The sequence below is a fragment of the Bos taurus genome, chromosome 1, assembly GCF_002263795.3.
Source record: "Bos taurus isolate L1 Dominette 01449 registration number 42190680 breed Hereford chromosome 1, ARS-UCD2.0, whole genome shotgun sequence".
NCBI lineage: Eukaryota > Metazoa > Chordata > Mammalia > Artiodactyla > Bovidae > Bos > Bos taurus.
The window spans coordinates 76610814-76637646 of record NC_037328.1 but is presented as its reverse complement, the minus strand read 5'-3'; the positions used below and the strand labels follow the sequence as shown (position 1 = coordinate 76637646).

Sequence of the window (26833 nt, the reverse complement as noted above, 5' to 3'; positions counted from 1 at the left end):
ACCTCTTATCTTTATTTTCTTGTTTGCCTGGTAATGACTTTCTCTACTTTTTTGTTGTTGTTTTAATTGTAAGGACTACCACTTCTAATTGATATAAAATAGCAGCCTTTAGGTCAGTGTAATGATAAGTGCTCAGTGTGTCAAGGAAGCGTTATATACTATCTGGAATAATACTTTTTCTAGCAGCAAACTCTAAACTGCAAAACTGAAGCTGTAACTTGTAGATCTTTACCCTCCCCCAACACACTTTCTGAATTTGGCGTTCTTTTCTTATCTGGCAAATCTTATCCTCTTGGAGCTAGTTCTTTTTTTTTTTTTTTCAATCAAGAAAACTCCCTTCTTTAGTGGGAGTAAGGTATGTCTAATTATCTGGTCCAGGAAAGCCATCTGCCAGTTATTAGCTGAGTATTATTGAACAGTACAAGCATCCTGAGATGTCTGATGGGTGCTCAGAGCCTCTCCAGCTTTCCTCCCCCATCAGGAACTTGTCTCTCTCCTTGTGATGGCTTTGTTGACAACTATTAAATTTCAGCAACATTTTCTAGACCTTTGAGTAGCTCTGCTCTGAATAAAAATTATCTAAGTTTTAATCATCTTTTTTTTTTTCACTTAAATCATGCTCTAGGAAATGTAGTTTATAGATTTTATTTTCTGAAAACTGGTGGTTTATAATAAGACACTGCTAAAAAAATATCTGGATGGTTTAAATATTTTTTTCCACAGAGGAACAAAAGAGAATATATTTTTAAATGTAAATGTTAATCGGAGTCATAGACTGACAGGGTGGATACAACCTCAGAAATAGTTCAACAACCTACTTATTATAAGAGATGAAATAGGACATTGTTATCAATTAAGATAATGATCAGCTGTGAATAAGAAGATTCAAAATAAATTAATACTTCCATAGAAATCACCTAGGGATCTTGTTAAACTGTAGATTCTGATATAGTGAGTATATGTGGGGCCTAGAAGTCTGTAATTCTGACAGATTCTCAAGGGGTGCTAATGAGATAGTGGTCATGGACCACACTTCTAGCAGAAAGGATATTTCTTATGTAAAATCTAGAGGTAGAATATTCAGGTTTGATTAAGCTGCTCCATACTTCATTCACGGCCCCATCTCCTCTCACTTTCACCTTCCTCCATCTTCAGGGTGTGGCCTTTATTCTTATGGTCAATAAGGTAGTTTCAGCTGTCACTTTTCAAGTTTCCAGCAGCAAGATGGAAGAAGTAGGGTAGTAGCAAAGCCCAGGAAACATCCAGTATGTCAATGTTTCTCAAGGCAACTTTCTGAAATCTCCCACATGATGATTTCACACATATTCCATTGGCCAGAACTTAGTCCCCTGACTCTGTCCAGGTGAGACTGAAGCTGGAAAATGTAGCCTTTATTCTGAATGGCTGTATACCCAAGTGGAAATTCCCAAATGCTAAAAAAAGAAGGATGCAGGAACATGGTAAATGAGACATGTTTAACAGTTTCTACCACAGACCTGGAGAGAAGAATCATTTTCCACAGGTCACGCAGAGAATGGCAGTCTACATATGAATTGCAAGGGGTACATGCATAGAGCTTTATAGTTTCTATAGTACTTTTTATCCCCGCCTCACTCTGTTTTTCTTAAGTACTCTGTACTATTATAATCTTCATGTTTTGGATGTGGAAACTGAGGTTTATTATAGTTGAATGACTTACCCTGCCTATCTTTTTAAAAATTTCCTACTTATGACTCTCTTCTCTCCCCCATTCCCTCATTCTTGATCCCTCTTATGAGATTCAGTGTTTTTCTTTGTTTCATTGGCTTATTACCTTCCGATGTACTCTATGCTTTTCTTACTTAGCATTTTTATTGTCAGTCTCCTTATGTAAGAAGGTATACTCTGTGAGACCTTTATTTAATTCACCAATGAATTCTAAACACCTGCTTCAGTACTTGGCTTAGGTGGTGCTAGTGGTAAAGAAGCTGCCTGCCAATGCAGGAGACATAAGAGACTCAGGTTCCATCTCTGGCTCGGGAAGATTCCCTGAAGGAGGGCATAGCAGTCTACTCCAGCATTCTTGCCTGGAGAATCCCATGGACAGAGGAGCCTGATGGGATACAGTACATACGGTCGCAAAGAGTCAGGCATGACTGAAGCGACACACACACGCAGGATGGGTTGCTCAGTAGTTATTTTTACTTGAATTAATACAGTCAGTGGGTATTAAAGTCTGCTTCTGAATCATGTTTGTTAACCCCAGTGTTAATGCTCTGTGCATGTCTTCTCCCTCAGGGCTCCTGCTAAGGGTTTTGTGTCTGACACTTCTCTATCTTACCTCAGAGACTTGCCCACACTTAGTCTGTTGATTTACTTCTTGTCTTCATGTCACTCATTTAGTGTTGCTTCCCAGCCTAACCAGCTTGCTCACACTTTAGATTCTCTCTGGGTCACAGTTGCTGCTGCTGCTGCTGCTAAGTTGTTTCAGTCGTGTTCGACTCTGTGCGACCCCATAGACGGCGGCCCACCAGGCTCCCCCGTCCCTGGGATTCTCCAGGCAAGAACACTGGAGTGGGTCTGGGTCACAGTACCAGGGTAATTTTCATGAGGAGCCAAGTATACTACTAGAAAAACAAAACTATTCAAAATTACCAACATGGTTGTAAAACCAGCCTTGCATTAGACTGAGTCTCTGCCCTCAGACATAGGACTACTAGAAGGGGCTGATAGGAGTTTTTAAGGTGACTTCATCTATGCCGCATTCCAAGATAGGATGTTAAAAGGGCCTGGTTCTCATCTAAACTCAATCTCAGGATTGTTATTTCTACCTGCACCATGTATATACTATACTATACTATACTATACTTTACTATACAATACTACACTATACCATACTACACTATATGATACTATACTACACTACACTACTATACCATACTAATATAATGACTACTGTCCTGCTTAGAAGCCTGTTTTAACAGTTGGTTCATTCATTCTACCAAGTATTTTCTTTTAATTAATTTTGTGTCTATGTCTTTCTCTTTCCAACATTATTAACCTCTTGCTGGACAAAGACCCACTAAGGTTTATCATGCAGATCCAGCTAATATATACTGAGCTCTTTACATGTCTCTAGACCTCAGCTTTCCATACAGCACTATACAATAGGCATATGACACATGAATCTGAGGGGGAAGCATTTTGTCCAAGGTTGTAAGTAAGTGGCACAGGGCAAATAATTACATATAGACATTAATTCCACCTTAGTTCTTCCAATATTTAAAACTCCTCCCCCTCCTTTTTTTCCTCCTATACTTGAGCTTCTTGATTTCTTAAATTTACATTCTCTTTACTGTAGCACCCAACACAGCAGGCTTCCAGTAAATAGTTAATAAATACAAATATATGAGTAGCTTTCCTGTGGGAAATATCTTGCTTTGTATGTGTGAACATAGCTTTGGAACAAGCCTCCCAGAGCTATGTTCAGGCAGCTTTTATTTGTGCTACCACTCAGGCAAAAGTAAGTCAATTAATCTTTCTGTCTTCATTTCCTGGCATGTAATGTGGGAATGGGCATGAAAGCCCAAGAGGGTGTTGTGAGATTAATTAGTTAAAATGTATACCCTGCTATATAAATGCTAATTGCTGTTAGGAGCGTGGGTTGATTTTCCAGTGGCTTGGCTTTGCACCTTCCCATTAGTCCTCTGTGCCACCAAGCCCCAGCCGTAAGAAATCCTTTGACTGAGGGAAATGATGACTTTATAGTCCTCCCAGCTTAGAGGGGCCAGCTTAGAGAGGACTTCCACTATGGAGTTCTCTGGGTGAGAATGGACATTTTAAACAAAAAAGTAATTCTCTGTGCCAGTAATTCGTTAAATTCCCTTTGCTGTTATTAGAGGTACATCTATTTGCATAACAGCCATTTCCCCAGTATCTTCTTTGCCTGGTGCCTGCAGTGAATCGTATAATTAATTTGGTATTGCATGACACTCCTGTCCATTGTCATAGATTTTATTTTTATTTGTTCATTGAATAATTTAAAAATCTCTGACAAAGTTCCCTCAGGTGGCTGGCTAGGGAAAGTTAAAGAACTCTCAGAACTAATTTCAAATGGGTAAATGCCCCCCCAAAAAAACTCAATACTAATATCATTTTTACTAATGCTTACAAATACTAATATGTGTGTTTTTTGGTCCCTATTGTAAAGGAGTCTGATTCATTCTATAGATATACTCATTTGACCCATGAAATATTCTGTAAGGGAGATACATTGCAGATATAAGATGTCTTTTCCCCTTGACACTGTATTACATTTAATTTGGTTGAAAAGATATTCAGTGAATAAAACAGACATTTTTTTTAACCTGTGTTTAAATTTTACTATGTAAGGGCCTTTAACATATGTTGTTTTAAAAATAAGTCTGTTTGCTCTTGATTTATTATTACATTATGAGAGAAAAATTCTGGCTTCCTTTATTAGTCAATACTACTTGCTATAACAAATTAGTGTCTTACATCTCAGTGCCTTAATTGATAGAGATTTGGCTTAACTCTTTGAAAGTGAGAAACTTTCAAAGCTTTCCTGAGAAGCCCTGCTTTGACTGATGGCAGGAATCCAGGCTCCTTCCATGTTGTCATGCTGCACTTTTCGCAAATTCAAGGACTCCATGGAAGGGAAAGAGAAAGCACCAAAGATTATGCTGAGAATTTCAAGTTGTATAGTATTTCCGGTCCCTCACTGGCCAGAACCAAGTCACATGGTCCCAACCCAATTGCCAAGGATGTGCAGGTTTCATACGGGCCAAGAAGAGAAAACAGAACTAATGAACATTTACCCAGTCTCTGCCACAGTCTGCCCCGGTGAACACCAAAATTTCATTTCAAACTTTGTTCTAAATTTGTCTGCCTGAGTACATGCTTCTGGTTTTGATTCTCTTTTTCCATTTCATTTTCACAATTAGCATTCTCTTATCTTTACCAAAAAAAAAAAAAATCCACCTGTCACTTATCATCTGTCTTGCTATTATTAATTATTATTCAGGGTCATAAAGACTTCTTAGGGCTGGGATTTCTGTGGCAGTCCAGTGGTTAAGACTTTGCTTTCCAATGCACTGGGTGTGGGTTGGGTCCCTGGTTGTAGGGGCTAAGATCCCACATGCCTCACAGCCAAAAAATTCAAAACATAGAACAATATTGTAACGAGTTCAATAAAGACTTTTAAAATGGTCCACATTGAAACAAAACAAAGCAAAAGTCCCTAGCCAAAATAACAATTTAAAAAAGGATATGGGATCAATTTAAATTATGTGGGATCTTAGTTCATCATGTGGGATCTTAGTTCTCTGACCAGGGATTGAATTTGCAACCCCTGCAATGAAAATAGGGAGTCTTAACCACTGGACCACCAGAGAAATCCCTAATTAGTATCTTTTGGTAAATATTTTTATACTTTTCAATTGCCCTTCAGCATAATTGTTCACTGTGGTAATCTAATCAGATAATCCATCAGTTACAGTTTTTTTCCTTTGTTGGTGATCTCCATTTTCCTTCTATCTATACTGATTTACCATCAAACCCTAATGTATAGCTGCTTTCCTAGGATGTTCTGCATTGTTATCCTGGGAATCCCTTCCCCTCTCTCTTTAGTTGGATCCTTCTAATCCTTGATCTCATTTTTGCCTCTGTTGTTTTTCCTCTCTTTTTTTTTCTGGACACAAATTCCCCAGAAGCTTCTTGAAAAATAGTATAGGAAGAAAAATTACTGAGTCTTTATGTGTCTGAAAATGTTAGTTGGGTTTAAGATTCAAGATTGATAAAACATTTCCATAAGATGCATTGAGTCATTATCTTCTAGTTTCTAGTCTTGTTTTTAAAAGTTGCAAAGCCATTCTGATTCCTAGTCTTCCTAGTATGTGACTATTTTTTTTCCTCTTTCTTACTTGCCAGTAGTTTATATAATCTTTTCTTTTTTCGGTTTTAAAAAATATTTTTGTGGTGCAAGTCTGTTTCCATCCACAGTACTGGAGCAATTGACAGCTCTTTTTAATTTAGAAGGTTATGTATTTTAGTTCTGAGATTTGTTTTTGCTTTGAATTATTTAATTGAGAGTTTTCTCCTTTTTTTTTTTTTCTTTTGGGGATTCTATTAAGGAGATCTTAAGACTCCTGGACTAGTCTTCTAACTTTCTTGTCTATTTTTTATTTTTCTTTGTATTCTACTCTTTAGAAAATTCTCAATTTCAACTTCCAAATAAACCATTTATTAAAATGTACCTCTCTTTAATCACTTTTTAATTTTAATGAGATTTTTGTTTTTCTCTGAATATTCCTTTGTTGTATCATCCTGTTCTCGCTTGATGAATGTAGAAGTTTCCTTATCTCTCTGAGGATGTTAATGATAGTTTTGTTTTCAAAGATTTCTTGAATAATTTTGGTTTTATCAAATTTTTTTTACAATGTTTCTTTGGGTGTTACTGTTAATAGTAGAGATTTTTTTCAGATGTCTCCTAGGGCTGTTCGTATTTAAGAAGTGATTAGGAAGCTGATTAGAAATTCTAAGTGTGTATGTGGGGTTTGTTAATCTTGAGCTTTTTATGTTAAATGATATAGCTGTATAAGTCGTTTAAAAAAATTCTCTCTTAGTAAGATTGTTAGATTCTTTCCTCTGAAAGTAGTCAGGTTTCTAGAGAAGATTCATTCATTCTCCTGCCTGGAGTGTAAAGTCTGTTTACACTCTCCTGGCTGTTCCAATCCTTGAAGCTCAGTGAGAAAGGTTACTGAGTGCCAGGAGGGTGAGCTTGGAACAAAAAATGTCACTTTTAGACATACTCTTCATCTACTTCTCCTTATTTTACTATTGTATATATGTGCTTATTTTTAAGGTATGTGGTTGCATTTGCCAGGATAATATAGATGATTCATATTGGTAATAAGCAATCCTAATTCTCTATGACTTAAAATAGTAAAGCTTTTCCATACACCATCTATATCAAGGGAAATAAGCTAAAGGAGTCTCAATGTTTATGTTTTCATATTTGCTAAGGCAGAAGAAAAGGAAGCATAGTGAAACATACTCTGGCTCTTAAAACACTCACTACATGTGACACTTGGTACATCATTTTGGCCAAAGTGAGTCACATGGCATCCTCTTATTTCAGAAGGACATAAAAGTACAATCTTACAATATGCCTAGGAAGAGAGCCCAGAAATATTGGGTGTTAAGGTAGTAGTGATTACTTATCTTGATAGTGACACTTTCTCCTGATGTTTTTTGCATTCTACTTTGCAGATTGGTTTGTTCTCCAGCTTTCCTCTCCTCATTTAGGACTTTTCATTTAAATGGGCCAAACTGGTCACCATTTTGTCCGTTATGGTATTGCTATTGTCTTTTCTCTTATTATTGCTATTACTTGGGATAATGTCTCAAAAAATTAGTTTTAGTGAAGTTTCATTAAGGGATGAAATTAGATGCATGTATTCAACCTGACTTACTTATCTGAAAAAAAAAAAAAAAAACAGTGGTTAAAATGTCCTGTAAACTAAATGACCTAATTCTACAACTTTGCAGTGTGGGTGAAAATATATTTAAAGAACGTTATGATATATGTTTAATTAAAATATTTTAATATCAATTTGTCTTAATGTGAACAAAATGTTGGTCTTTCCAGTTCTTTTTTTGTATATTGGATTTTAAAAGGTGTTTCTAAATGAAGCATTACAGTTGTAAACAGTACTAATTTGTTGAGTCTTAGAAACATCAGTTTGTTAAATTTCCCAGAGATCTATTATTTATTTAGAGATTTATTACTTACTTACAAAACATTTTGCAAGTCATAAATCTTCAAACTCTTTGCTCTTATCAACATTAGTCACTGTTAGTTGTTTTATTAGCTATCTGTTACCCCCAAGATGTTGCCTAACAAATGATCACAAACCTCTTTTAATTTATCACTCATGTATTATTGCTCATGAGTCTGTAAGTTGTCTGGGCAGTTCTAGTAAGATAAGTTCAACTCAGTTGATGCAAGCTGGCCCTGCTCTTACATCTTTGATCAGCTGTGAAAAGGTCTGACAGTTCTGCTTCTGTAGGGTCTAGCTACTAGCAGGGTGCCTAAGCTCTACCCTATGTATCTCTCTCTTACTAGAAAGCTTTCCTGTGTATTGTAGTCGGTCAGATATGTGCAACAAGTGTAAAGTATATTGAATTTTTAAGATTGATTATAAAAAAGAATGTAAGTATAAAATATTAATATTTGTGATGTTTTAGATATATCAAGTTTAATAAAATATAAAAATTAATTGTGCCTGCTTCTTTTTATTTCTTTAATGTGGCAATCGAGACATCTAAAATGATGTGGCAGGCGTTTTACTTAAATATGTGGCAGGCATTTTACTGCTATTGGACAGTGACGATTTAGCCCCCAAATTCGGAGACCAGGGGAGAACTAGGGGGCTTCTCTTTTCAGTTAAGATCTTATCCTTAGAATTGCCTTTGTCCCCAGAGGAGTGAAAGAATACATGATTTCTTGTCCAGGTGAGATTCTCCCTCATACCTTGTTGGATTCAACAGGATCAAACTATCAGATCACACTGTTATCCAAGAGATAGTCAAAAGATGATGAAAGAATGAGAGGAAGTCATTTCCTTACAGCACAGCTGTCTATTATAAGCATTTGTTAGAAAGAGGCTAATTAATATGACTGGAGAAGAGAGTCCTGAAAAAGGTTGGGGGTATCTTAAGGAGAAGGTATGTTCTTTGGAGGTGAGATGATTCAGCTGCCTTTTCTTTCTTTTTGATTATTCCAGAACGCTGCGATGACTGGGGACTAGATACCATGAGGCAGATCCAAGTGTATGAAGATGAACCAGCTCGTATCAAGTGCCCACTCTTTGAACACTTCTTGAAATATAACTACAGCACAGCCCATTCAGCAGGCCTTACTCTCATCTGGTATTGGACCAGGCAGGACCGGGACCTGGAGGAGCCAATTAACTTCCGCCTCCCTGAGAACCGCATTAGTAAGGAGAAAGACGTGCTCTGGTTCCGGCCCACGCTTCTCAATGACACGGGAAACTATACCTGCATGTTAAGGTAGGCTGACGCTTGTGGTGTCTTTCCCTTTTTGCTTCTGTTCCTGAACCCTTATCCAAATGATGTGAAGCTGGGGAGGAGAAGAAGGAAGCATTTATCCAGAAAGAGTTACTTTTCACCTCATTGGCTTAGCTGAGATTAGCTGAAAGAGATGTACAGAGAGAAAGGTTGAGCTTCTGAGAACATTCTCCATTGGTGGTTCCTTTTCAAACCAGACATACATCAGAGTTGTCTAGAGGTGGAGGTTTATTCATATGTGAACAGGGCTGGCAGTAGAACCTGTTCATGTCTGTTATTCTTGGCAGTTTTTTAAGTGCCTAGAACAGAATAAGGGCTTCTTTGGTGGCTCAGCTGGGAAAGAATCCACCTGCAATGAGGGAGACCTGGGTTCGATCCCTGGGTTGGGAAGATCCCCTAGAGAAGGGAACAGCTACCCACTCCAGTATTCTGACCTGACGAATGCCATGGACTATATAGTCCATGGGGTCACAAAGAATCAGACACAACTGAGCAAAAGCCTCAGCATGCCATATAGATGAAAGAATATTTGAGAAGCATCAAATGCACTTAAAACAATACTTTTCAAACTTTTCACTAAAATTTCCATATAAAGCAAATGAACACCAGATCTCTGGGAATCTAAGAATATAATCCAAAGCATTCTACCATTACTGCAAATTTTATTACAAACCCACGTTTTTTTCTTCTGAAGGTTCATGTAGATTCAGCATTTTACTTCATAGTATACCAATTTTTCTTTTACAACAGATTAATATTGTTTTTGCTCTGAAAAAAAATCTTGAAAAAACTGAGGTTCCTCTGAAGACTTACCATTTTAAGGCTTAGTTCTTTGACTCCCTGAGGTCCCCTTTTAGCTTTCAGGCTTTACTTTGTTTTTTAAACTCCCATCTAGGTTATGGGAGTATTTTAAAACATTGTGTCCTACCATTTAATAAATATATTTGTTTTTCTAGGCTTCCATTACAAAATACTGCAGATTGGTGGCTTAAACAATGGAAATATGATTTCTTATTGTTCTAGAAGCTAGAATTCCCAGATCAACGTGCCAGCATGGTTGTTTCATTCATCACTGTTTGGCTTGTACAGGAACATCTTATCCTCAGGTCTTAGCATCTTTAACCCCCATGTCTTCTGTGTCCCAGTCCTCTCTTCTTGTAAGGGCATCAGTTTTATTGGATTAGGGTCCACCCATATCAACTTGCTTTGACTTAATTTCAAGACCTATCTCCAAATACAGTCTCATTCTGAAGTACTCAACTTCAACATATGAATTTGGAGTGGAGGACACAACCTAGCCGATAATAGTAGAGCTGGATGACATAACAATAACAGAAGAATAGGTAATCCCACATCTTTTGAATGTTGTCTCTCATGGACATTAACTGTTCTCTGGTGGAGAACTATAATTATATTTTGATAAATTTAGCCAATGCTGTGATTTAGTGAAAAAGCACTTCTTTATCACAAAAAAAGCCCACATATTAATCAATGTGACCTTGAAAGTCTCTTGTTACCTCTTAAGTCCATTGAGGCTTTCACCCCTTCTATTTCATTTTATTAGATTGAACTCTAGACTGGGTTTACACTTCCAAGGAGCTCATGTGTCCATTGTTTATGTTCTAACACAGCTTTGGTATCTATACACACAAAATGAGAAAGTTGGCCTAAATGTTCTTTGAGCCCCTTATTATCTTTGACAATTAATAATCTAGTAACATTCCATACATGGACCTCAGCAAATACCTGGGAACAGGTTGTCAGTAGCTTTCTGGTTGACCTTTTTTTTTTTTTTTTAATTTTAAAATTGTTTATTTTCCAGTTTTTTTTTTTTTTAATTAAAAAAATTTCAGGTATACACGTGCTCCCCATCCTGAACCCTCCTCCCTCCCCCCTCCCCATACCATCCCCCTGGGCCGTCCCAGCGCACCAGCCCCAAGCATCCAGCATTGTGCACTGAACCTGGACTGGCATCTTGTTTCATACATGACATTTCACGTGTTTCAATGCCATTCTCCCAAATCTTCCCACCCTCTCCCTCTCCCACAGAGTCCATAAGACTGCTCCATACATCAGTGTCTCTTTTGCTGTCTCATATACAGGGTTATCATTACCATCTTTCTAAATTCCATATATATGCGTTAGTATACTGTATTTATGTTTTTCCTTCTGGCTTACTTCACTCTGTATAATAGGCTCCAGTTTCATCCACCTCATTAGAACTGATTCAAATGTATTCTTTTTAATGGCTGAGTAATACTCCATTGTGTATATGTACCACAGCTTTCTTATCCATTCATCTGCTGATGGACATCTAGGTAGCTTCCATGTCCTGGCTATTATAAACAGTGCTGCGATGAACATTGGGGTACACGTGTCTCTTTCCCTTCTGGTTTCCTCAGTGTGTATGCCAAGCAGTGGGATTGCTGGATCATAAGGCAGTTCTATTTCCAGTTTTTTAAGGAATCTCCACACTGTTCTCCATAGTGGCTGTACTAGTTTGCATTCCCACCAACAGTGTAAGAGGGTTCCCTTTTCTCCACACCCTCTCCAGCATTTATTGTCTCTGCTATGCATTCTAGTGTTTCAGTACCTCTATTTCTTTTTCCTTACCAACCTACTACTTCTCTAGAGCTCTCTCTCAAACATTTTCAGCCTTCTTTTCATTATAGGAGCAGGGCTTATGATCCTCAAGGTCTGAGTATATCTTTACTGTTATCAGTTTCCAGACTGCCATCTCTTCAATTCACCTTCTGCCTGTCTTCTACATCTTTAGAGAAAATTTGAAATGAACTTCTCTGGTGGAGGCATCAGAAGCCTCCTATAATCCTGTGGCACTTCTTAAACTGAGAATGACCTTAAGCTGAACCATGTGAAATCATAGGATTGATGTCATTAACACCATAAAGCTCAGGTTCGTCCTCTAGGATTTTACTGTTTGTATTCTTGCTTCAATACCTCTATTAAGATAACATTCATATTTGACTTATGAAGCTGGAAAAGTTAGTCTAACCATTGTTCATCTCTTTATTTTTATAGTCAGAAAATGTACCTTATTAAGCTGAAGTTTACCTTCTGTAATATCCACCTATGGAACACTTTATCTTCTTGGAAGACCTTTTGTTATTTATAGGCAAAGATCATGCTTGCCACTCATTCTTTCCACCTTATTACCATTGTCATAAATCAGATCAGATCAGATCAGTCACTCAGTCGTGTCCAACTCTTTGCGACCCCATGAATCGCAGCACACCAGGCCTCCTTGTCCATCACCAACTCCTGTAGTTCACTCAGACTCACATCCATCGAGTCAGTGATGCCATCTCATCCTCTGTCGTCCCCTTCTCCTCCTGCCCCCAATCCCTCCCAGCATCAGAGTCTTTTCCAATAAGTCAACTCTTTGCATGAAGTGGCCAAAGTACTGGAGTTTGAGCATCATTCCTTCAGCAGTTCACATACTGCTGAATGAGCTTTAGCATCATTCCTTCCATAGAAATCCCAGGGCTGATCTCCTTCAGAATGGACTGGTTGGATCTCCTTGCAGTCCAAGGGACTCTCAGGAGTCTTCTCCAACACCACAGTTCAAAAGCATCAATTCTTTGGTGCTCAGCCTCCTTCACAGTCCAAGTCTCACATCCATACGTGACCACAGGAAAAACCATAGCCTTGACTAGCCGGACCTTTGTTGGCAAAGTAATGTCTCTGCTCCTGAATATGCTATCTAGGTTGGTCATAACTTTCCTTCCAAGGAGTAAGCATCTTTTAATTTCATGGCTGCAGTCACCATCTGTAGTGATTTTGGAGCCCAGAAAAATAAAGTCTGACACTGTTTCCACTGTTTCCCCATCTATTTCCCATGAAGTGGTGGGACCGGATGCCATGATCTTTGTTTTCTGAATGTTGAGCTTTAAGCCAACTTTTTCACTCTCCACCTTCACTTTCATCAAGAGGCTTTTTAGTTCCTCTTCACTTTCTGCCATAAGGGTGGTGTCATCTGCATATCTGAGGTTATTGATATTTCTCCCAGCAATCTTGATTCCAGCTTGTGTTTCTTCCAGTCCAGCATTTCTCATGATGTACTCTGCATATAAGTTAAATAAACAGGGTGACAATATACAGCCTTGACGAACTCCTTTTCCTATTTGGAACCAGTCTGTTATTCCATGTCCAGTTCTAACTGTTGCTTCCTGACCTGCATACAAATTTCTCAAGAGGCAGATCAGGTGGTCTGGTATTCCCATCTCTTGAAGAATTTTCCACAGTTTATTGTGATCCATACAGTCAAAGGCTTTGGCATAGTCAATAAAGCAGAAATAGATGTTTTTCTGGAACTCTCTTGCTTTTTTGATGATCCAGTGGATGTTGGCAATTTGATCTCTGGTTCCTCTGCCTTTTCTAAAACCAGCTTGAACATCAGGAAGTTCATGGTTCACATACTGCTGAAGCCTGGCTTGGAGAATTTTGAGCATTACTTTACTAGCGTGTGAGATGAGTGCAATTGTGCGGTAGTTTGAGCATTCTTTGGCATTGCCTTTCTTTGGGATTGGAATGAAAACTGACCTTTTCCAGTCCTGTGGCCACTGCTGAGTTTTCCAAATTTGCTGGCATATTGAGTGCAGCACTTTCACAGCATCATCATTCAGGATTTGGAACAGCTCAACTGGAATTCCATCACCTCCACTAGCTTTGTTCGTAGTGATGCTTTCTAAGGCTCACTTGACTTCACATTCCAGAATTTCTGGCTCTAGGTCATTGATCACACCATCATGATTATCTGGGTCGTGAAGATCTTTTTTGTACAGGTCTTCTGTGTATTCTTGCCATCTCTTCTTAAGTCATCTTTAAATGCTCTTTCCTCCCATCTTGGGGAGGGTAATAAATTCTCCCACACCTTCTTTGGATTTAGTCTTAGTTCATGAGTTACTGAGTATATAAGATGTTTTAAATATTGAGAGAAATCACAAAAGAGGGTGAACAATTAATGACCTATTTACATATAACCCTAAAAAAACCCACTTATTGTTATTATCTATGTTCTTTTCATTGTTTTCCTATATGTAACACAATTTTACATCTATCCCATGTAGCTAGCAAATATTTATTTAGTGCCAACTAAAAAATTAGGTATTGTGCTAGATGCAAGAAATAAAAGAAAACACATATGGCTATGCCATGTGATAAATTCAACCAAGGAATTGTCCGACATGCTGAGAGGATGAAAGTCTTAATTTAAATATAGGGTGACATAAACCTCCAAGTGAAAGATAGGGTGATGAGAGACGAAGAACCCTCCAGGCAGATGAAATGACTTATATAAACATTAAAAACATAAATACAGTTCCCCGGCCATCTTAACACATTTTATGCATTTGTTAGTTTTTCCCTTCTTGCTTTATTTGTGTGTGTGTGTGTGTGTGTGTGTGTGTTCAACAACTTTGGATGGTTGTACCATGGTTTTTTTACAGGCTTCCTTTTCATATGTGTTTCTAATGATTCCAATATCTTCCTTGCTGATACAGCAAAAGATGGACATTTTTGATCATGTGCTCTCTCTATTCTCACTTTTCCTACTTCTGTCATGTGAAAACATCTTCAGAAATAGGGTGACTACGGCAAAGGTTAAGGCTTTTAAAAATACTTTTGGAAACACTTCTTTTCCAGAACTTGTTTATACCATTATCAACCATGAGTTAATATGCTGTTCTTACCTTTGTCTTTCCAGGACTAGTGTTATTAAGAGTGTTTTAAGGGTAAAATTAAACATTTTATATCCCAGGTGACTCAGTGGTAAAGAATCCACCTGCTAATGCAGGAAACACAGGAGATGCAGGTTTGATCCTTGGGTCAGGAAAAATCCCCTGGAGGAGGGAGAGCAACCCACTCCTGTATTCTTGCCTAGAAAAGTCCTGCGGACCAAGAAGCCTGGTGAGCTGTGATCCATGGGGTCACAGAGTTGGACACAAGTGAGCATGAAAGACTGAAGGCAGGAGGCAGGAGAAGAAGGGGACGACAGAGGACAAGATGGTTGGATGGCATCGCCAACTCAATGGACATGAGTTTGAACAAGCTCTGGGAGATGGTGAAAGACAGGCAAGCCTGGAGTACTGCAGCCCATGGGGGTCACAAAGAGTCAGACACAACTAAGCAACTGAACAACAGATATATATGTGTATATATATGTATGTATATATAAATCATATGAAAGTCAAAGGCGCTCAGTCATGTCCGACTCTTTGTGACCCCTTGGACTACACAGTTCATGGAATTCTCTAGCCTAGAACACTGGTGTGGGTAGCCTTTCCCTTCTCCAGGGGATCTCCCCAATTCAGGGATGGAACCCAGGTCTCCAGTGTTACAGGTGGATTCCTTCCCAGCTGAGCCACAAAGGGAAGCCCATAAATACATATACACACACACATATGTGTATTTAGGAGTATATCTAAAAATGTAAGTAGTTTATCAATAGTAGTTAATTGTATCTGTCTTTATTTTGTTATGTCAATTGTTCTAGGAAATACTTCCATAACACATTTAATTGTTACATGAACTTAATATATAAAGTCTCAGTACAAAGTCTCAGTACAAACACTTCGCTCATTTCAGTGTGTTTGCAGCATGAAAACAAATGAAACTGTCCATTCACTGAACATTTTTCTTTTCAGGAATACCACCTATTGCAGCAAAGTTGCATTTCCTCTGGAAGTGGTTCAAAAAGATAACTGCTTCAATTCTCCCATGAAACTTCCAGTGCATAAACTGTATTTAGAATATGGTGTTCAGAAGATCTCTTGTCCAAACATAGATGGATTTTTTCCTTCTAATATCAAACCAAACATCACTTGGTATATGGTAAGCAAACTAGAGATCATTTACCCTCTCTAAAACAATAATGACTATTTGTTAAATTGAATTAATATAGAAACTGAGATTTTTCTCATCATAATTTCTTCTTTAATAACTTTACACAAATCTTTTACTGCTTCCTCACTTTGTACCATTTTAAAGGAAGTGGTGGAGACTTTACCTCAATTCATCATGTCTTAAATTATAATCTCTGGGCTACCAGAACTATCTTATTTCTATTAACTTCTTATGAAATACAATTTGAGAAATATTGCCAACTTCTACTCACTGCTGAGTGAAGTCAGACGCTTCACCAGAAATTCCTCTGGTGAATTTCTACTCTTTAGTTAATCAGTACTGTATTTAATACTTGTATGTGTTTTCATGGTTAACCTCCTTTGTGGGCACATTTGATCTGTGATCTATTTGACATCTGAAACCTTAGGAAATTATTTAATCAAAAATGAAAGTATTGAGTGATGGATTTGTGGCAGCAGCATAGTTTTCTTATCTCTTCAAATGTCTGCCTGAGCCAAATCCCCAAACTCCTGAACAACATTTAAAACAAAACTCAATGACAAGTTATCCATAAGAATCACTTTCAGTAAAGCAAGTGATATAATCACTAATATGACCCATATAGATTCAGTGTCTATAGAGAAGGAAGCAAATGGAAATGGAAATAATATGGTATCTGGTCGGCTCTAGAACATAAGAATCCCAAAAAAGCCAGTGGATGAATTTGAGAATAGCAGTTGACATTGGGAGGGGCTTTGCCCTCTATAGAGGGTAGGTCTGAAAAGCCTATAGCTAGACATTCTGAAGGAATTGAAATAGTTTTTGTGCTTCAGAACTCTGTAAAACAACCACTCACACTGAGGAAAAACTGCTGACCACAATAAAGATAAAAATAAACAGGGTCAGGGCAATGTAGAGCATGGAAAGAGAACTGGCTGAGAATGGAAGAGCAGAACAGAATCAGGGAATCTCAAGAGCATAGTTTTGAAGAAGGATCTCTGTGAAGTTGAAAAGTTCAACTAAATCCTAAAGCTCTGGAAAAACTAGTTTTACATAATAATGAGCAAAAAAAATAATCAAGAAACTGCTCTGGCAGTTCAGTGGTTAAGACTGCCTTCCAGAGCAAGAGGCAAAGGTTCCATCCCTGGTTGGAGAGCTAAGATCCCACATGGCTCATGTCCAAAAAATCAAAACATAAAACAGAAACAATATTGTAACAAATTCAATAAAGACTTTAAGCGTTGTCCACATAAAAAAAGTCTTTACAAAAAGAAGAATCAAGGTAAAATCCCATTCAAAGCTATAAGAAAAAAGAAAAATAAGAAGCAGAATAACATTTCTATAGAAAATGAATGCATGCAAGAAGGACATATTTGTAACTTGTTTTAAAAATTGGCAAAAAGACATTAAGAAGTGATGAAAGATGAGAAAGAATAGCAAATAAGAATAAAAAATTCCAGAAATTATATAACTCAATAAAAGCCTAGAAAAAGATAATTTCAAAAATAATGCTAAACTAAAAGGAACATAACAGAAAATGAACACAATAAATAATACCTGAAGATTAAAAAAAGTGGAAGATAGAAAATTTTTGATCAAAAAATTATTAATAAAAACAGAAAGGTTAAAATGGATATACCACTATCATGTAAACTGTAAGATGAGTGATATTATGAGATATAAAGAAGACTTTTTAGAATAATAAAAGAGTGAACTCATCAAGAAGGCATAAAAATAATTTAAAAATATATATGAGGAAAAGGTGAAAAAAATAAAAGAAGAAACAGGCAATTCTATAATCTTAGTTGAAAATTTAGTGTCTGTTTCTGTTTAAGTCATGAATGAAATGACTTAGGGAGCCAAATTTAAGAGTTTTTCATTGGCCAAGGATGGAATAATTTGAACTTTAGTAAGGCTATTAATAGGTTACATCTTATGAATTAAGTTTAAAATCCATAAATTTATAGTGATATTTCAAAATGTGGCTACATTTGGATGTTAATAGGAAATAACAGCATTATCTTGAAAACTGGTAAATAAACAGGAAAAACAATCAAGATTTTATTCTGCTTTTTCTATAAGAAATGTACACTGAGTAATGAAATAATGCAGGGAAGTATATTTTTATAAAAGTATATAATCACTTTGCAAACCCCAATGAATTACTAAATCTAAGCATTATACATCAATGAGTGCTACTATCATAAGAAGGGAAACAGCCACATTCCTTTTAATGAAAGAATATAGTATTACCTGTATATGTGCCAAATGGGTTAAATTTGAGTCTGATAAAATCTTTGGCTCCTGCTGTCATTTCTCAGGAAATATAGAGAACAGAGGAATGTATTGATTTGCACCATGAGTTTGCAGTCAACAAAATCTAAATAGTGAGAAGCTCTATAGGCCAAATGTTTTATGTTCATCAACAGATAAATTGCCATAAAAAAGAAGCATAGAGTGAGAATGAATAGATTAAAAGAAACAAAATACATTTAAAATGCTTTAGTGATTGAGACTATAGTATCTAAGGATACACACATGAATAATAAAATTGTAAATGAAAACAAGGAGTGATTTCACTATCCAAAAACAGATAGTTGCTACTTTCGGAGGTAGTAAAGAAGGTCCGGTTGACATAGAGTATGTGAGCACTTTCAAAACTGACTGTCAATGTTCTATTCCTGGACCTGAGTTATAAAAGTATTTGCTTTATACTAATTCATTAACTCATACATATGTTTTGAGTGTTTTTCATATATGCTTCATTCTGTAATCAATACAAGAAAAGGAGACAGGAAAGGAAGGGGAGGTGGAGAAGACTGATTTAAGATACATAACGACCAATTGCAATGTATGCTCCTTAAGTGGATCATGATTTATTCAAAAAAAGTTGTAAAACAAGTTAGGAGAAAGTCAGGGAAAGAAATATAAGCACAGACAGTATGTTGATGACATCAATGAATTACTTTTTAAATTACGATAATGGTAGTGTAGTTATGTTTGCAGAAGGGATCTTGTCATTTAGAGGTACACACAGAAATATTATGAATTAAATTGTGTAATGTCTGTGATCTGTTTTGAAATAATATTGGGATGCAGTGAGTAAATATAGATGAAATAAGACATAGCTTAAACTGGTACTTTTGACACTAGATGCAGGTAAAGGGATCATTATATATTGTCTCTATGATTGTACTTTTCCATGGTAAAAAGGATTAAAAGGATTACATTAACAATTTTACACTATTAAGTATATCTTCCAGTTTAAAATAATATATTCATCTATTTATCTGTAGAAAGGTCTCTCATTTCTAATGAGACCCTATTCACTCTTTGTATTTTTTGAATACTTTATTGTCTGAATAAAAGTTTTACTTTTATACATATTCTATTATTTTCTCCTCTTTTTCCTCACCTGGAACATCCATCTGCCTGGAACATCATCTTTTTCTCCTTTAGAACAGATGAAATTCTACACCTTCACAAAATGTCCCTTATTCCTTCCAGTTGAAATGATTTTCCCTCACATACCCTTATATAGCTATTTATTTGTGACTACTTCAGTGTTACTTTTAGCTTCCTTTATTGTTTTATAGTCACTTATTCATGCATATATTCAGCAGCTACTTGTTGACCATCAGCTGTATTCAATGCAATATGTCGGCAGTCTGGGGAGGACATGGTAAAGAATGTGATATATGCCCTCCTCAGCATAGCTTCAAAGGACTTCAGTTTAATTCAACAAAGTTTATAAATAAGACTTCCTGTTCTTATCAAAAAGTAGGATTATGAGTTCTATAAGAGAATTTATTATTGGTTTTAAAAAGAGAGGTTTATATATAGGCATTCTATGAGTTTGACTGTTTCTTGAGGACAAAATTGTGCCATATCCATCTCTGTATCTCCGATAATTCCCAGATCTCTGGCTTTCCTGATTAGACGAATGTCAGTGCTATTAATCAAGATATGAAATAGTAGAGGAGGAACAGATTTGGGGGACAAGTAATGAATTTAGATCCTGTCGCATGAGTTGGACTTATCTGTGTGACAACTAGATGGCAGTGGCTAATAGTGGCTACATATGTATGGGTCTGAAGCTTATTAAAAAAGAACTCAAAGCTGAAGGTAGAGAACCAACTGGATGCATTTATGTGATAGTTGAAGCCCTTAAGTAGACAAAATAAAGTGATAAAAGGGCTAAGATACAAATCTGGAGGGAATGTTCATGGGGTGAATAAAACCTGAAAGCCTGGAAAGGAGACCAGGAAATAAAATCATGGTTATAAAATCATGACCATGGCAGATACCCAACAATGTGCAGGTGACTAAAGAAGATAACCAGTAACCAGCCATCTTTTCTATTCTCTGATTATGAAAAAAAGCTGCTATTGATGTGTGTTACACTGCCTTTTATTTCTTTACATTTTGGTAATTGATTGACAGCTGTACTCCTAAGAGTGCTTCCATTTTGGGAATAAAATCAAATCTCTTGGTAACTGCATTCTCCAATCTCTGTGTAGCAATGCTGCTACTTTTTTTTGTTTATTTTGCTTTCTACTTTCAATAATCACTCCCTGAATCCACCAAGGTTTCTCGGCCTTCCTACAATAGTCCTCTTTGTTGTTGCCAACTGAATTCCTTACTTTGACATCGTAGAAATTGTCTCTTTTAGTAATACAAATAACTCTATAGTAGTTAAAAGACACATTAATCAATTCCAGCAAATTTGCTTCCCTGTTAGCAGAAGAATGAAAGCTAATGAAAGAAAAAAGGAAACTGATGTTTCTTTCATTTTACTCAGCATTCAAAAAACTAAGATCATGGCATCTGGTCCCATCATTTCATGGCAAATAAATGGGGAAACAATGGAAACAGTGAGAGACTTTATATTCTTGGGTTTCAAAATCACTGCAGATTGTAACTGCAGCCATGAAATTAAAATATGCTTGCTCCTTGGAAGAAAAGCTATGACAAATCTACACAGCATATTAAAAAGCAGAGACATTACTTTGCCAACAAAGGTCCATCTAGTCAAAGCTATGTTTTTTCCAGTAGTCATGTATGAATGTGAGAATTGGACCATAAAGAAAGCTGAGCACCCAAGAATTGATGCTTTTGAACTGTAGTGTTGGAGAAGACTCTTGAGAGTCCCTTGGACTGCAAGGAGATCAAGCCAGTCAATCCTAAAGGAAATCAGTCCTGAATATTCATTGGAAGGACTAATGCTGAAGTTGAAACTCCAATACTTTGGCCACCTGATGTGAAGAATTGACTCATTGGAGCATTCCTTAATGCTGGGCAAGATTGAAGGCAGGAGAAGAAGGGGATGACAGAGAATGAGATGGTTGGATGTCATCACTAACTCCATGGACATGAGTTTGAGCACTGTCTGGGAGTTGGTGTTGTTTAGGGAAGCTTGGCATGCTGTAGTACATGGGGTCGCAAAGAGTCAGACACAACTGAGAGACTGAACTGAGCTGAACTGAACTGAATATTTCTTTCATTCCACTAGGGCAATACATTGTGCTATGTACTTTAAATATCATCATACATAATACTCATCACAATCCATCAAGGTAGATATTATCCTTAGGTAGATTAGGAAATGGATGTTTGGAGATACAAACAATAATCACTAACATTTATTGAGCACAGGAATCCTAAATGCTTTAATAATTTCACTCAGTTATTTCAACTCAAAGTAGACTCTATTTTTTCCATTTGATAGTCAAGGAAACTGAAGTGTGGAGTGGTTGAGTGATTTGTCCAAGATTCAACACTATGCTATCTGTATCAAGAGACCAGACTTTTCACATTCTCTTATATAATCTACTCAAAGCAATCCAGCTGATAGGATGAGAATCTGGAATTGCAGGCCTGTTCTGTGTGGTTCCAAACCCTGTGCTCTCCAGAAAGGCCACAGAGAAGGTTGGTCCAGGCTTTATTTCTGGGACAAAGGGCACTTTGAAGGGGAGGACTATCTTTGAACACAGATTGGGTTGTAGACTGGACTGTGAGACAAGGAAACCTATTAAAAGAAGACCCTGGGAAATCAGAAAGAGCTCAGAAAAATTGAGATTGGAGGGAATAGAAAATCCAACATCTCTATCTTGGAGTCTTAGGGAAATGGGGCAGGATTTGCTTTCTTCCTCCACATGCCTTCCCTTCTCTCCTTGTCTTCTACATGGCATAGTTTTTTTCATCCAGGCCCAGAATTCACAGTTCTCTAATTCAACAGTCTTGTGAGTGAAATCGATGTTCAGTAAGCCCATATTTGTAACTAACCTGGAAAAGCAAACTGCAGTTTGTGTCATTTATTGAATTTCAAATAGCCAGCTTCTGAAAGAACTTCTGAAACACAACATGTGTATAAATTGGAGGCTGCCTATTCATTCACAGAGCCTACCAGATATATAGTGGTCATGACACAGGTAAGTATAGTCTTGTTGTTTTCACTATTATTGTTAAATGTTTTGGACACATGAGCCTTAAAATAAGACAAGTCATTTTGACGTTCATATTAATGGATGGTTACTCTTCCTCATTGTTATAACTGGGTATTTGAATTTTTTTTCCCCAAAGACACTTTATGCAAACAAAGTCAGTGTTCCCTTTCTTCCTGAGGATTGGAGAGACTACTTTATTGAATGCTTTGGGTATTACATTTATAGCAGCTGCTGAAATGCTCTCAATTGATATTTAACAGTATAGATACCATTCTGGATATCAATTTTCAAAAAAGCTTGTTGTCTGTGTCCTTAGTATAATCATTAAAATTGGCATTTTATATCCACCTTTAATTTTCAGTATGAAATTCATCACAATTGGTTGGATATTGTTTAGAAACCTGTCAGGGAATAGGAAAATCTTTGGAAAGTGCCAGCAGTAAAGCACATTTCTGAAACACTGCCAGGGTTGGCCTTCTTGTTGGCCTAGCACATATTATCAGGAAGTTAGTACAAGGTCTATGTAATAGATGTTATTTTTAAAGTGCTCATTTCAATTTGATCTGACAACTTATTTTGGTTGGTTCTTTATCTCTCCTTTCCCTACAGTCCCTATACAGTGATATTTAACTTCTGGTATAAAGGAAGTATGGTTTCCCAGGTGGTTCAGCGGTAAAGAATCCACCTGCCAATTCAGGAAATGCAGGAGACATGGGTTTGATCCCTGTATCAGGAAGATCCTCTAGAAGAGGAAATGGCAACCCACTCCAGTATTCTTGCCTGGAAAATCCCATAGACAGAGGAGCCTGGTAGGCTACAGTCTATGCAGTCGCAGAGTCTGACACAACTTAGCATAGTACAGCACTTAGTCTATTATATAAAGAAAGTATGTATCATATTCTCTTTCCAAATTATACCTGTTTAATTCCAAGCAGAGGAACCTAGCAGGCTACAGTCCATGGGATCTCAAAGAGTTGGGCATAACTATATGACTGAGCACACACATACACACAATTCCATATATGCATAAATACACACAGCATTTTACATATAGTTTTAGAGCTTCTGAGGACCTAAAGGTTCATCTTTTAAACTTAAACTCAATTCAAATATCTGTGATTCCTTCAGGGTGAATTAGGCTGGATGAATTACCCACTCTATGTTTTGATGGCACTTAACTTATATCTCAACTTTGTTACTGTAATGATTGCATTCCTCTCTTCTGTATGAAGTAGTGTCTTCTCTCTTTTGCTTTCCCTTGATTATCAAGCACATATCACAAAACTGAGTCAATGTATTTTGGATTTAGGAATTGATTAAAAATTGAATGAATTAGTTTGGACTAGAAGATATGATGGAAATAAGGGCCATTTCTGTTTTTACTGGCTACTGAATGCCTAGCTTCTAACTCAAGGCCTGACATCTAGAGGGGATTTTGTCAATTTTTATTGCACGAATATTGCGTGACATAGTTCTGCTCACTGAAAGTGACTGGTGTATAAAACTTTTGTGAGTCTTTTTGAACAAGTGTGGTGTATTTTTTAACAACTTAATTTGGGGGGCAAAAATGTCAGTAGATATTTTTGACTCTTCTATCCTCGTATCTCAGCTTAACTCTTTTTATCCTTACTTCTGCTTTCCCCACTCATCCTAACTCACCCATCCCATATCTTTATAAGTCTGTATACTCACCATCTTATCATCATTTGCATTCCACATGAGCTTGCAGCTCCATGTATTGTGTCTTTGCTTCTCTGGTTCAGTTTATAATTTTGATCATGCAACACCAATATTGAGCATTTACCATGTGTCCAGCATTGAGCAGTTGCTGGCTGTGCAGATGAAGTACTAATCTGCTGCTCCCCCTTTATTCCGTGGAAGTAAATTTTCTGAGAAAGAGATAAGATAAATGAAGAGAGATGATTATGTTGAAGTTAGTTAAGTGCTAACATGGAGAGCAAAATGCTATAAGAGTAATGAAGGGACGTTGTTTGTACTTTTTTCTGTCCTTGGAGGGTACCTCTCCATGTCTCCCCTCTTCCTGCATGACTTAATAATCTACCTGTCCTTTAAGATCCAGTTCAGATCTTATTTTTCCATGCAGATTTTCTAAATGTTTTCTGTTTGGTCTTCTTCCTCCACTTCCCCGTCCCAGTATGCCTTTCATAGTATTTGTTGCAGTCTTCCACTAGACTGCGTATCTCCATCTGTAGGTTAAGAACTGTGTCTTTTCCATCATTGTTCCTTAATAGAGTTCTTTAAAAACTGTAGGCCTTATTGAATGGAAATATTTGTTCTTATTTAGTCATGCCATCTGCCCACCCACACCCCATACCTCACCACATGATTTATTTCCTCTCGAGGATCTCAAAGTCAGTTCTTGTGCTTATCTTTACCTATATACTGTGGTAGGTTGCCAAGGCTACCATTATGTGGTTGAAGAGTTGCTCTCCTATTTAACTTCTCTCTTTCAAATTCAGAATGAGGAACTGATGGCTCAATTCAGTGAATGACTTGTCTTCTAGTCAGATGTCTACTTCATAGTGGAATCCACATGTTGTTAACCTATTTCTTATATTTAGAAATGTATTTTTATTATTTTTTGGGTATCAAGATCTCTGTTCTTCTTTTTTTTTTCTGGATTCCAAGTGAATGATTTTGAAATCACCAAAAATATGAAGGATTTATTTTTAGGAATAATTCATTATGTTCAAAAATTCCCTTTATGTCTTAGGTCCATGAAGGGCCTCGAGAAGCAGATGCTTATAAAAAGCAGAGCTCATCAGATACTACAGGCTAAAGTTAATGGGTGTTTTTAGTTCAACAATGCCCTGAAGCTACCCCCACTACATACATAAAAACCTATAATGTATAATATTTTATTCATTTCCTCTTCTAACATTTTATAGGTTTAATAGCTTTTTATTGTTTTTGTTGTTAATTTAATTTTGAATGATCAGATTTTTCTGAATGGTAGATTAGACTCCAAAGTTTTCCATTCCTGTGTATGGAATGTTCCTCAATTTGAAATATTTTTCCAATCAAATAGGCTCCAAGAAAACCTATCCTTGGCCTACATTTTTATATTACCTTATGGAAAGAAGAGAAAATCTCAGAGAACTTGACTTACAACACTGACACATAGAATCAATGATAGTCAGGTGTATTCAGCCCATATTTCAAGTCCATTCTCAAGAGTTTGGAATAAGGTGAAGAGAAAGAGGACTTTAGCAAGAGATCAACACACGCTTGTTTTGTAACATTTTCCTTGCAATTTAGATGTGTCAGATCCCATTTCTCTGTTAATGAGAAGTCCATGAGGCCTGACTCTTGTTCTATTCAGTGCTGTACTCTCAGAACCTGGAAAAGTGCCTGGCATGCAGTTTATTGATGAATATTCAAGGGTGAATGAATGAATGAGAAGACTTTGAGTCTGAAGCATTTCTTTATAATTGTAGCACATAGTATATCTCCTAAAGCAATATGTTTTAAATAGTTTTTACATAAATGATATTTGGTGAGTTAAAAAAAATTTTGTGTGTGTTTTTACTGTTAACCTTTTGACTGCCTTGGATCTTCTTTTATTAGAGTATAATTGCTTTACAATATTGTGTTACAGTTTCTGCTATTGACATATATATATATATATATGCATATATATATATATATATATACACACTACAGTGGGTAAAAAATATTTTTTGACATTTCATTTTTTTAAGGAGTGCTGTTGACAAGTTTAGTATTAGTAGCTAACTTCTTATACCAAAAACTATGTTTTTTCCAGATTACCACTAATGCTAAGAATTAAGCTCATATAACAACCACATCACACTATTAATACTGGGACTGGTCCCAGGTGGGTCAGAACCACAGTGGGTGGGGAGATAGTGTCCGGTGGGATTAAGAGCAAGTCCCTCAAAACATGTAGATCTAGGTTTAAATTCCAGCTCTGACACTGCCTGGCTCTATGATAATGGCAATCACTTAACCTTTATAGGCCTTTGTATTTTCATCTATAAAATGGGCGTAAGAACATTCTAGACTTGCTAAGTTTGGAATAAGGATACAATGATGCAGTACACCTAAGCACAGTTCAGTTCCGTTCAGTCACTCAGTCATGTTTGACTCTTTATGACCCCATGGACTGCAGGATCCCAGGCCTCCCTGTCCATCGCCAACTCCCGGAGTTTACTCAGATTCATGTCCATTGAGTCGGTGATGCCATCCAACTATCTCATCCTGTCGTCCCCTTCTCCTCCTGCCTTCAATCTTTCCCAGCATCAGGGTCTTTTCAAATGAGTCAGTTCTTTGCATCAGGTGGCCAAAGTATTGGAGTCTCAGCTTCAAAATCAGTCCTTTCAATGCACACGTCTCAGTATAATTTTTTTCAGCCTCAACTAATGGATGAAGATTAATGTTCATTCTTCATCAAG

General features: G+C 36.9%; 1 protein-coding gene and 1 long non-coding RNA gene across 14 annotated transcripts in view; one reads left to right on the top strand and one right to left on the bottom strand.

Annotated features, from left to right (window-relative positions):
• The window catches only part of IL1RAP (interleukin 1 receptor accessory protein), a 244081-nt gene that overhangs the window by 85836 nt on the left and 131412 nt on the right, over positions 1 to 26833 (top strand). For all 13 annotated transcript variants that reach the window (NR_190886.1, NR_190885.1, NM_001430307.1 and 10 more), the window contains 2 exons: positions 8787 to 9072; positions 15753 to 15939. Coding sequence is in view for 11 of the 13 variants with exons in the window: in NM_001430307.1 (NP_001417236.1) it covers positions 8787 to 9072; positions 15753 to 15939 (473 nt within the window). In the remaining 2 variants the exon portion in view is untranslated. The remainder of the gene's footprint in view (positions 1 to 8786; positions 9073 to 15752; positions 15940 to 26833) is intronic.
• Positions 137 to 24180, bottom strand: LOC112447424 (uncharacterized). Its single transcript, XR_003035621.2, has 2 exons — positions 24090 to 24180; positions 137 to 9214 (listed from the first exon to the last, which is right to left on the bottom strand). It is a non-coding gene; the product is annotated as an uncharacterized lncRNA (long non-coding RNA).